The 12,866-nt window shown below is 37.7% G+C and overlaps 1 protein-coding gene across 3 annotated transcripts in view; it reads right to left on the reverse strand.

Moving 5' to 3' along the window:
* Positions 1-716: 716 nt before the first annotated feature.
* Positions 717-12,866, reverse strand: part of CPSF2 (cleavage and polyadenylation specific factor 2) — a 31,091-nt gene continuing 18,941 nt past the window's right edge. For all 3 annotated transcript variants that reach the window (XM_054567118.1, XM_054567119.1, XM_054567117.1), the window contains exons 11-17: positions 11,506-11,606; positions 10,967-11,167; positions 8,447-8,599; positions 6,568-6,793; positions 5,196-5,495; positions 3,899-4,033; positions 717-3,532 (exon numbers count right to left, since the gene is read on the reverse strand). In XM_054567118.1, the coding sequence (XP_054423093.1) occupies positions 3,440-3,532; positions 3,899-4,033; positions 5,196-5,495; positions 6,568-6,793; positions 8,447-8,599; positions 10,967-11,167; positions 11,506-11,606 (1,209 nt within the window). In that variant the 3' untranslated portion in view covers positions 717-3,439. The remainder of the gene's footprint in view (positions 3,533-3,898; positions 4,034-5,195; positions 5,496-6,567; positions 6,794-8,446; positions 8,600-10,966; positions 11,168-11,505; positions 11,607-12,866) is intronic.

The following is a 12,866-nucleotide window of genomic DNA, read 5'->3' on the forward strand; positions in this document are numbered from 1 at the left end:
CCAATTTCAAAACAATATAAAGCTATAGTAATCAAGATAATGTGATACTGGTATAATGATACATATATAAATAGAATTCAGAGTTCAAGAACAAATGCATACATTTATGGGCAACTGATTTTCAACAAGGGTGGCAAGAGAATTTGATGAAGAAATAGTCTGTTCAACAAATGATATTGGGACAAGTGGATATCCACAAGCATTGGACCCCTATCCTCACACCATATATAAAAATCAACTCAAAATGGATCAAAGACTCAAATATAAGAGCTAAAACTATAAAACTTTTTTAAAAAAGCAATTAATCTTTGTGACTTTGAATGAAGCAGTGGTTCCTAAGATATGACACCAATAGCATATAGAACCAAAGGGGGGAAAAAAAGATAAATTAGACAAGCAAAATAAAAAACTTTTATGCTTCAAGTGACACTACCAAGAAAGTGAAAACACACACACAAAAAGGGAGAAAATATTTTCAAATCACACATCTGATAAAGATTTAGTATCCAGACTATATAAAAAACTCTTAAAATTCAAAAGAAAAAGAAAAAACTCCAAATAAAAAAATAGGCAAAGGACCTGAACATTTCTCCAAAAAAAGATACACAAATGGCCAATAAGTACAGAAAAGATGCTCAACATCTTTAGCCATTAGGGACATGCAAATCAAAACCACAATGAGACACCTCTTCACATACTCAGGATTGCTAAAATAAAAAAGACGGTGAGTGACAAGTGTTGCTGAGGAAGTAGAAAAATTGGAATTCTCATACACTGCTGGTGGGAATGTAAAATGGTGCAGCCACTGTGGAAAACAGTCTGGCAGTTTCTCAAAAGGTTACACCACATGATCCAGCAATTCTACTCTTAGATAGAGGGTTTGGCAAAAGTAGATTTTGAGTTGTAAGTACACAAAACACAAGTTTATTTTTGTTTTATTATTAATTAATTATTGTATTATTTTCCATATGAACTCTAAACCTACTTTTGTCCCACCCTGTATATACCCAAGAAAACTTAAAACATATATCCATACAAAAAACTTGTACATGAATGTTCACAGCAGCATTATTCATAAGAGCCAAAAAGTGGAAACAACCCAAATGTCCATCAACTGATGAATAGATAAACAAAATGTGGTCTGTCCACACAATAGAAGGTTATTCAGCCATAAAGAGTAAACGGATACATGCTACCACATCAATGAATCTTGAAAATATTATACTAAGTGAAAGAAGTAGGACACAAAAGGCCACATATTTTATGATTCCATTTTTCTGAAACATCCAGAACTGGCAAACTCGTAGGAGACAGGGAATGAATTAATGGTTGCCCAAGGCTGGGGGAGACGGAGACTGGGAGCCGACAGCCAATGCGTGCAACGTTTTCTTGGGGGACGATGAAATGTTGCACGGCGCTGTGAATATACTAACAATCAATGAGCTGTACACTTTAAAGAGTGAATTTTATGATATGTGGATCATCTGAGTTTTTTTAAAAAAGGCAAATGGCTCTCTGAAAACTGATTTCCTCACTTTTGTTTGAGACCACCTACTGGCTCATAAAAACATTAAATAGTTTGCAATGACATTTGACATTTATAATCCCACTGAAACAAATACAACAAAAAATTATTTTTAACCTAATTATATATATCAGCGGATGGTCTACTTGTGTTTATTTTGCTTCTAAAGAGTAAAGATCTAAAAATTCCTCTGAGTTTATGATTTCTCTGAGTCCTTCTTAAAATCTGTATTTTCCTTCAGTAACTAAGGCTAAACAAATGTCTTCATTTTAGAAATTTTAGTAATAGCATCATCTAGAAACAGGTAAAAATACTGCTCCTACAATGACCTTAGTTACACAGCCATCTTCAAGCAGTACTTTAAAATTTAATTCTTGTTCATGGGTTAGGCAAAAATCCAATTTTCAGTATCAGGATTTCAATGAAATATGTATAACCAAATTCTTTAAGCCAGGTAACAAATGCAGACTTTCCTTCACTTGGAAAACAAACAGAATTTCAGGCTTACTCTATTCAATAATGAGTTTAAGTGAATTTTTTCCAAAGCGCTGCAAAGAAAACATACTCTTCATCTTCATCTTCTGTAACATTGTTTTGTGTATCTGGTATAAGAAGCCTGTGTACTTCACATTAGCACTATAATCCACAGGAAAAGCTTTGTAAGCATTTCAAATAGAATGAAATTAATTCTAGTCTGACATCACTAGGCTGTACTAGACACAGTCCCATAGGAGTTACACATGACTGACCCTTCCAAAGGTGTTCACAGTAAAGGGGACTTCAGCACTTGCGAAAGAAGCCCAAGGTCTGCCACGGTTGGGCCACGTACTAAAAGAGCACTGACAGAGTGCTGCAGGGCACAATGATTTCATCTTTAATTTCAATGGAAACTGCACATACTCATTTCTTACTCTTAAATACAAGTGGTGTCTACTATGTCAGCGTGCTAGCCGCAAGAAAGATGCGAACACGGAGAAGATGAGCTCCTCCATCTTCAACGTTACTTCTGTGGTAATGTGGATAAAATCCAACCGCTGCTTGGCGACTTTAGGAGAAGGCACGCCTAAGAGATGAGAACATTCACACCTTGTAATTCAATTATATTGCTGCCTCATGAAAGGGTGAGGTTCATATTTATTTCCTTGAAAACAGAGCATGAAACAGTTTCTAACAGTAATCCAGGTGATAGTGAAGATGTGCCTACTGTGTATGCAGAACCCTTAAGATCTTTTGTAACACATTGAGGAATTCTTTTGAATTATGTGTATTCAAGTGATCTATGGTATTATAATCCATATGGAACAACAAGAACAAAACCTTGATAAAACAAGAAGTGGAAGGAATAAAAACTGATTGGTTCCAGCGTCACACCAGAGTGACCCTGGGAAAGAGAGGCCTGGAGCAGACACACTGCATGTGAAGACAAGTGCGTATTACAATTCAGAGGAGTTAGAGCCCATACTCTTTGCTTTTTGTTTTTTAACTAAGTAGGACTCAAAAAAAACTTTTATCAGTTTTTTTCCCTAATAGCTCATCTTTTCTAAATAATTCTCACTTTGCATTCCAGAAAATATAAGAAACAATTTGCAAGAGTTCACGCAAATATGTTTCTCTAAGGCCATGAACTGGTTTGCTAAGTTGCATTGTTTTAGTCAAGTAAAAAGCCCTTCTAGAATAAGGGGTCACTAAAGGAAAGCAATCAACTTCACTTCTCAGGCCTGCACATGTGTTAGGGTCGCTACAACTCACAACTAAAAGGGAGAATGCTCATTTGAGCATTAGCAAAAAATCTAACGCATGTTAAGTTTTTCTGGCAGATTTTTGTATATTACAAAAAAAAATGCGCAAAAGCTTAGCATGAGAATCCCTTTTTTCTTATAAAGGTCAAACAGATACTTCTTGACATGATGTCCTTTATACAATGGCATACTGTTCATATAAAAGGTCTCTTATCCTATAAAAATCTTGACAAAGGCAGCCTTCTAATCCAATGCGTCCAGTTTCAGTCTAGAAACCAAGTAAAAAAAAAAGTTCTTTAGTACATTTTTCTATCCATTAATATGCAGACATAATAACCAAAGTTACTTTATGACTGGTTAGGAAATGGGTTGCTCTGAGTCACAGAATATGGATACAGTATTCAAATCATGAGTTTCACAGACTTATAAATGTCAGAGAATACAAATAAAAGTTTACAATAAAATTATATGTCAAGTCTTTGAGAGTCACTTTTTAAAGCCTTCCAAGGTCATCATTATGAATATAAATTACTGATTTCCAGTTTTGTGAAATCACCAGTTAAGAATTACAGAATTCACAGTGACACAATATCAGAAGCATTTGTTCAATTCAACCCTTTTCAAACATACTTACTCTGCGGACCGCTACTTGATTGTTGCAAACAAGGACACCTCCTACAAATTCAGCTTGAATCCCCTCCCGCAAAAGAACTTGTTTGAAGTCGGACAGTCTTGGTTCGTTCATAAAAACTGACTGATGTCCAGGAACCTTAGGTAAGGCAAAAGGGGAAAGAAAAACTTCAACCTGAACACCAGACACATAGTTGTACTGAATAAAGTAAAATAACACATGATCTTTAAGACATTTTCTATTATTCCCTCAAGTCCTTTGACAGATCATTTCAAGACTGTAAATCACATTCCAAGTTGTTATTCTGAGCTTTACCTCACTATTTAACATTACAAAGCCCTTCACATTTTCTGAATGTTTCACAATCGATTCTATTAGTCATGCCCCACGGTAATAGAGAGACTCTTGGCGATGTCATGCCTTCACTCGCCCACTTGCCTTCCGGGGTCAAATGGAGTGCCAGCAGGCACAGCGGAACCACACACTTTTTGATTCAGGTCCCAGTCCTTTGCTTAGTTCAGAGGACAATTTTCTCTCGACTCCGGTTCCACTTTCCCCCGCCCCCTCCAAGCAAACGCAGTGGATACTACGGGTTTTAGAGCCGGGAAGGCAAGTGGTTCAACCTAGTGCTGCTCCTTTGAAACTGCTTGCAGAGCGCTAGCTTTAGCACAGAGGGAAAACCAACTCCAGCTTCTCCCAATTTCAGGAGTAGGCAGGAAAAGGGCCCGATGACAGAGGCTGTCTCGCTACCCCTTATTCCTTAGGAGGCCTAAAGACAGCACTTGACGTGCATCACAGTTTTTAATACTGCTGTAAATTCCATGCAACTTTTACTAATTAAGTAGATCTCTCTAGAGGACATGTCAATACTAGACTAGAATTATACCTGTACAAAGTAAAAACTTTCTAATCAAAACCAAAAGTGACTTGAACTGAACTGATAACAGACAAAACTGGAACGCAGAAATGTGACATTCTTAATGCGTCTCCTGAGTAGAAGCAGGTAAATGTCTCTCACAATCATCGAACTTACACTTTAAAATCTATACTGAAAAACAAAAACAAATCATGAAACAATTATGTATCTCATAAGAAGATCTGCTAAAGGTTTCCTTTTAGTTATTATTATTCCTTAACCATACAGGAGACACACACACGCACACCTTGAGTAATCTTTTTTAAAAATTCCAAAATCAAAATCAGTCTACATATGACACATTTTAAATGGTTAAAAACATAAAAGGAAAATTCAAAGGATGACAAATTAAGGAAAAGAGAGAAGCAGCACACGCCTACTTACTTCATTAGGTGGCAAGGGTTCCAAAGTGGGAATAATCTCACTTTCTTCACCCGTCTCTTTCTCATCATCTCCAAACAGACTTTTCATGGCCTTCTGCTGTGCTATGACGCTAGAATCGGAAGGCGCATCCACTTGCATTTCTGAGTCTTCTCCATCATCCTTCAGTTCTCCCTCTTCTAGAATAACTCCCGTGTCCACTTTGGAAACGCGCATGTCTAAGACACCATCTATCCAAGCTAGTTCAGCATCTTTCGCCTTACAAAACTGCAGGGAGCTAACAAGTGAGTCTTTCAGTCTCACCTAGATATGCAAAGGGGAGGAAGAGAAATAAAACCCACAGAGTATAAATTAACAAGTAAATCTAACATATTATTTATTATCATTTCCTAAGCCTGGTAATGTGTATTAAAATTTCAAAATCACTCATTCATTTGATCCTCACCCGTGACCTAATGACCTGTAAGATCTTTGGGCCCCTGTCTACTTTCCAAAATAGAGGCTTTTAACCCTGACTGCACATTGGGGTCCCGCAGCAATTTTTTAGAAGTTTATCAGTGCCACAGCCCCACCTGCAGTGACTCCGATATAACTAGTGAGACTAAGACCAGAGCATTGAGACGCCCAACTCCCCAGAACCCCCCAGATGATTCTCCTGCGCCGCCGAGGCCGAGCCCGGCTGGGGAGTGCCATCCTCTGATACTGACGATTAGAGGAGCACTCAGTTGCTTAGGGTTTTCTACCTAAACCACGCGGTTTCACACGTCCGTATTCTTGGAATGCTGCTTCCTCTTGCTTTGCCCAGAATGATGGTTTTGCTCGCTGAATTCTAGTCCATTTTTCCCAGACAAATAGAGACATCACTTCTGCCTTAACTGACACCATCGCCCACTACCAAATAAGAGTTAATTCCTATTTTCTGGGCCTTTCTCCATTTTTTTCCTGACATCTGTGAATTTCCATAAAAGTTCTGAATTCTGGAACCCTCACCATCCCTTTCATGGGTATATTTTTGCTAATGTTGTCCCTTCCGGAACACTCTTTCCTCCTTCTCCCTCCTATACTTCACACAACCCTGAGAGCCCATCCATTAGGATTCGGCTTAGTAATAGCTTTCTCCAGGAAATCTTTTCTAATCCCTAAATCCGGGTTGGGGCCTCCCTCTGTATGTTCTCATTACATCTTCTACTGTCTTTTTCAACGGTACAGCTGTGTGATAAATACTATTTCCTTGTTACGAGCCCCAAAGACTAAGGCCTGCTAGGCCAGGGCATCATGACTGCCTTATCCACCTCTGTATCCTCATGCATCTGCCTGCCCTAACCTGCAGCACAAACCACTTACTTTCTTGGGGCTCCCATGCCAGCCCATTTACCTGGTAGATGTGAGTTTCGCTGGTGGCGTCAACTGTCTCATGCAGCTTTGGCACGTACACTTTAATGTCTTTCCCGCCGAACGCCCGGCAGCACTCCGCAAGGTCCTGGCTCGCCTCGGGGGGGCCGTGGACAATGATCAGCTGCCGTGGCTTCATCTGATTAATGATCTTTTTAATGGAATCCCCATCAGAGCGTCCTTCATAGTCTATGTAAGTGACCCTGGCTCTGTAATTAAACACGATTGTTCAACCTTTTCTGATAAATTCATTCAAATACTAGGTTTTTAATGGCTTTTATTATCAGGAAAGAAATGTATACAGTATATATGTAAAAAAAAAAACCTAAAAAGAAAAAATGTATTCAATGTGTAAAATGAGGATTTGGGGGAGATACATATGTTTATTATTAATACGTATTTTGGGAGGGAATTATGGATTCTTTAATAAATGTCACTAGAAAAAATGGCTCACTCTATAAAGAAAAATAAAACTGGATCCTGACTTAATGCCACATAAAATAGTAGGTGAGTTGAAGCCATTAAAAAAAAAAAAAGAAAATGTGAAGCTTTAGATTATAGAGTAAAATGTAAGAATTATCTTTGTGACCAAGGACAGGGAAGGACTTTTCAAAACATAAAATCCAAAAAATATAATGGGAAATATTTTATTATTTCCTTACATCAAAATTAAAAATGGCTCTGGCTGGTGTGGCTCAGTGGACTGAGCACCAGCCTGTGAACCAAAAAGTTGCCAGTTCAATTCACAGTCAGGGCACATGCCTGGGTTGCGGGCCAGGTCCCCATTTGGGCGCACAGAAGGGCCAACTATTGATGTTTCCCTTCCTTCCCCTCTCTCTAAAAATAAATAAAATCTTTTTTAAAAAACGTTTTTAAACAAAGTAGACCATGGAAAACTCTCAAAGACAAGTTCACAGAATGGGAGATGGTATTTATTTGTATTGCCTACCACCAATAATATCCAGAATATACAACAAAATCCTGCAAATCAGTAACAAAAAGGAAGCAACCTCTAGAAGAAAATGCATGAAAGGAATGAACATGGACTTTATAGAAAACAAAAACCGTAACAAGCATCTGAAGAGATAACCAAGCTTAATAATAACCACAGAAGAACAAATTTTAACAGTACTGATAAATTACTTTACATCTATTAGGCCAGCAAACATTAAAGAGTTAGACAAGGCCCAATGCTGGTGATGAAACAGGGATGGAGGAAGCCCCCTGCTCTGCTAGTGAAAACATAAACTGGTACAACCCTTCTGGAGAGAATGTTGTGACACCGTTTACGTGCATTAGTGAGACCTTAGCTATGCCCAAGAACATATACTAAATGGTATCGCTGCACAGATAAACCACTTTGCTCTTTAATGAGTGTTTTAAAATTCCAAAATAACGATTTCCTGGTGATATGAACTGTACCAAGCAGAAAAGGAAAACAAAATTATCCTAACTACTTCAGATCACAATAGTATTTTTAAGACATTAGGGCACTAGAGATGTTTAAGTCAAGGAATATATTTTATGAAACAAGCACTTAGGAAAATTAAACCTATGAATTGTATCCTCACCTACTACGAAACATACCAAATATGCCAAAAGAGTGAATGCTTCTTCATATAACTGTACAATTTAATGTTTAACCCCCTCCTCTCCACCAATTCAATTACTTTGGCATTCAGATATAATTACTGAAGAGAAAATACCTCCACACTTCACAAGTCTTTACATGAAAAAAGAGATTACATTTTAAAAGTGCAAACTTACTACAGGATATTCAGAATATCACCTTGGAAACAATGTAAATTATAATTCAAGTGTTCGCAATTTTATTATTTCCAAACTGCAGTGAAAGCACTTACTTTATTTCAATAGATTCTGTCATAGAAATGCACTTAGTGGGAACATCAGATAAATCCTGATCCATGGGTTCATCTCCATTCGTCAAGCCAGATTCTAATTTGCTTTTTTCTTCTTCAGTAGCTTGAAGTTCTGGCACCAAGAAATCCTCTGGTCTAAATAATAAGTCTCTAATTAGAAGTGATACCAAGTAAACTAACATTATGTTACATATAACTAACTAGTAAATGGTGTAATTTTTAGACTCTTTGCACATCTCAAGATTTAAATATACATCTGCTCCAAAGCCAATGCAACCGCATGGTATCAATTCTCAGATGACTGCATCTGTTATGATCTTCATGACCACTGAGGGTGCTCTTTAAACCGCCCCCTGCGGGCGAGTGACAGGCCCCAGACAGGTCATTAGAAGAGCTCAGCGGTTAGTATACGGGCCATTACACCCTGGCCCTGCACTTGCTTCTCGCTATCCGTGGCTTCCCTGGTCAACTCCTGATTCTTACAGATCTCAGACCTCCTTTGATTTCCTAACGACCCCAGCTCTCCCACACCTGCTCAAAGAAAGCAGGTAACTGTTTGTATATTAACAAGAAAACTGAGGTACTGAGTCATTAGTTTCCTGGAAAGCTTCATCTTTATTTCAACAAACTGTTAACACGTCTCTCACCATTTTTACTCTAGTATCAGAGAGTTGTATGTTAAAATTTAAAAAACAAACTTTTAGAAGTGTTTTCTCTAACTCCTGTGATGGTCTACGCCCCGCCCCAAACCCGCTCACACCCGAGAACCCCAGCCTGTGACCCAACGCCCAGAATGCTGCTGCAGCTTCTTTCCCCTGAGGTCCAGTATCTCCGACTGCAATCCACGTAACAGCAGCAGTGGTCACCGCTTAGTGTATTTGCTGAGTCAGGTTCTATGCTATGTGCCTTAAAAACATGACCTCATTTAATTCTTACCCCCATTTTTCAGATAAGGAAATTGAAGCTGAAGAGCACCACCCATACACTAAACAGATTGGCAACATATCAGGAAGAATGGTAAGCAAACTCACCAATGCTGTTTAGATTGTTATTTTTCCTCTCTATTATTTTAATTACTTTTTAAAAATTTATTTATTTTTAGAGAGAGGGAAAGGGAGGGAGAAAGAATGGGAGAGAAACAGCGATGCGAGAAAGCAGCATTGATTGGTTGCCTCCCAAAGGCACCCCGACCAGGCCCCAAACCCAGAACTCAGGCATGCGCCCTCACCGGGAATCAAACTAGCAACCTTTTCTGCTGTAGCACGATGTCCAACCAACCAAGCCACACTGGTCAGGGCCTCTCTACTATTTTAGAGGGCCAAGCAGATGGTCAAATTCCCTAAGTAAACCCAAGAGTGACCTAAGTTAACAATAGACTCAAGATAGCATTACAAAAGTACAGAGAAAGTACAAGACAGGGAACTGTGTTGGGGTGGCAACAAGAAATAGAAAAGGTTTCCAGTTGGTCGCAGAGCCAGATTTAGCAGCCCTGAAACCTGGGATGGGGAGGCAGAACAAAGCAGCAAGAAGAGCATGCATGAGGGCGCAGCGTGAAAAAGCTGAGAAGGAATCGGGAAGCCTGGTGCCCCCGAGTGGAGAGCACACATGGACATAACAGAAGAGCAGAGAAACATAACGGAAAGGTAGGGAGAAACCAGATCGTGAAACACACCGTGCACTGTGCGAAGGTATTTGACATTTACCTGAAAGCAAAAGGGACCCTGAAGGATCTTTATACAGGATAGTTTTTTTAGATTCCAAATTAGAACATGTGATTCTAGTTCTTTTCCTAATAGCAGATATAGATCTTGCAGATTTTTCATGGTTCCAGTCATGCCATCTCATGTTTCTCTTTTAAGTAAAACGTATCTGTAACATTATCTGAGACACAATCCACTTCCCAAACTTAACTTAATCCTAACCATTGAAAGTTCTTCCTAACCTGACCTGCGTGGCTCAGTTGGTTGGGGATCGTCTCATAAAGCGAAAGGTCACTGGTTTGATTGCCAGTCAGGGCACATGCCTGGGCTGCAGGTTTGGTTCCTGGTCTGGGCGCCTGCGTCACCCAATCAGTGTATCAGTGTTTCTCTCTCACATCGATGTTTCCCCTCCCTCTCTTTCTCCTTCCCCTCCCCTCTCTAAACATAAGTAAATAAATAAAATCTTCAAAAAAAAGAAAGTTCTTCCTATCCTATGCCTTTCTCTAGTGCACATCCCTTCTCTCTCTTTTTAAGTGGGAAATAAAAGTCTTGGTCATCTTTTCAAACCTTTTACATACCTAAGTAATAAAACTACCAGCTTCTCTTTAATATCAATTCTCTAGATGTTCTGCCACCTTTCTGCTTTTACATTTCACACTCCAAGTCTACAGTTTTCAAACTAAGGTACTCAGACAGTAACAAGGTACATGATAAGCAGAAAAACCAAATTCGCTGAGCTCAAATGATAATACACTTGATACCTATAATCTGTAAGCAAGAAAAGCTTGTTTTGTTCACATACTTGATAATTTCTCCATATTCATCCCATTTAATTCTCTCTTCTGGGGCAGGAAACATGGGGTAAGACTTTTTCGCCTGCTTGAAGAAGCTGCCTTTCCGACTCCCTTCCCCTTTCATCATCAGGTCATGCTTGGTCTTGTGAGCCGATGGCTGGTCAATGTCTTCCTCAACATCACTTTCATCGCTGGAATCTATGTCTGCCCTGGGAGGATTTTAGAAACATAAAGGTCATAGAATCCCCAAAGGATTATGAATTCGTGCTCATAAAATTATTATTAATATTGAATATTAACTGGATGGCAATACAACAATCATCAATATTACTGGGTTGATATTTTGTGAAACACAGCAATAACTGCCAGTTAATAAACACATATGAATATTAGCAATGAAAGAATGTGGTATTCGAGCACCATTTGAAAGATGAAACGAAAGTAATGAGGTCAAAACAAAAGTTAAGTATTTTCTATTAAGCATTTTTTGTCTTAGAAATAAATTCTTACAGTATATAAACTTAAAAGAAGTCTAAAAATAGCTCACTCTTTTGACTGCTCAAGTTTTTTAGCAGCTTCTTTCTTTAGTTTCTCCTTTTCCAAGTATTCTTCAAGTTCTTTCCCTTCAAGCTTTACACGTTTCCTCAACTAAAGGAAAACAGAAGACAAAGAAAAACACCAATATTAGGGAGTTAAGGCAGTGGGGTATGAGATACATTGCGTCTCTACATTGATTCATCATCTTTAAATTAAATTTTCCTCTGAAATTATTCAAGTGTCCATAATGTGCACATACAGATCCTATTTAGATTAGTAAGAAAATCGAGCTTTCCTATTTCTAGGATGGGTTTAACTTAAATCAAACTAGTTTAAAATCACCAATCAGGAAAACACAAACTAAGTAATTTTATAATTTGGTGTAGGTAAGGCTTACATATTGACACAAAACCCAAAAGCTACAAAGGAAAATATGAATATGACAGCATGAAAAAATTGCTTTACCATTTTAAATCTCATGAAATTAAAAGAAACTGAAAAATTATTTGCAGCACTATATGATTAGCAGGAGCTAGTTTTTCCTAAGGCCCCTTCCAAATCAGTTAAGAAAAAGATGACCAACACATCAGGAAAGAACAAAACACACATATAGGCAATTTCTAAAATACGAAAAACAAATAACTGATAGTCATGAAGACATGTCTAATTTCATTAACAATTATTTTTTAAATGCAAAATATTTTAAATGTAATACCATTTTTTAATCTATGAAGTTGGCAACACTAACTACAATGCTATATGGGGAAAGGGTACCTTCATCTATTGTACTACCTATGGGTAAACTAACGCACTATGTTAGAAGGCAATATGTCAACATCTAAAACTAAAAACGTGCTTGTCATTTAACACAGCATTTCTACTTGTAGACATTTATCCTACTAAAGCAATCACACAAATGCAGCAATGTCTGTAACAGTAAAAAACTGGACACAATTTAAAATTTATCAATACAAGGCGATTTAATTAGTAGGTCTCAAACTTTTTGAAATCATAATTCCTAAGATTCCTAAAATTACTAGGAATACCAAAAAACTCGTTTTTAATACTGTTTTAAAATTAAAATATAATTGACATATAACATTATATTAGTTTTAGGTGAACAGGGCCTGGAGGTTACATTTATTAATATTTACCATATCAAAAATTGAACTGAGAAATTTTTTAAAATGTTTATTCATTAAAAAATAATAAAGCCATTACATGGTAACATTGTTATATTTTTACAAAAAATAATTATATTTTCCAAAGCAAAAAATTAGTGGGAAATAGTAATTTTACATTTTTTTGCAAGTCTCTTTAAATGTCTAGCTCAATAGCAGATAGCTGGATTCTCACATCTGCTTCTGCAGT

This window comes from Pteronotus mesoamericanus, unplaced genomic scaffold (genome assembly GCF_021234165.1).
Source record: "Pteronotus mesoamericanus isolate MK-2021 breed Mesoamerican mustached bat unplaced genomic scaffold, CSHL_Meso_final contig_182, whole genome shotgun sequence".
Lineage (NCBI taxonomy): Eukaryota > Metazoa > Chordata > Mammalia > Chiroptera > Mormoopidae > Pteronotus > Pteronotus mesoamericanus.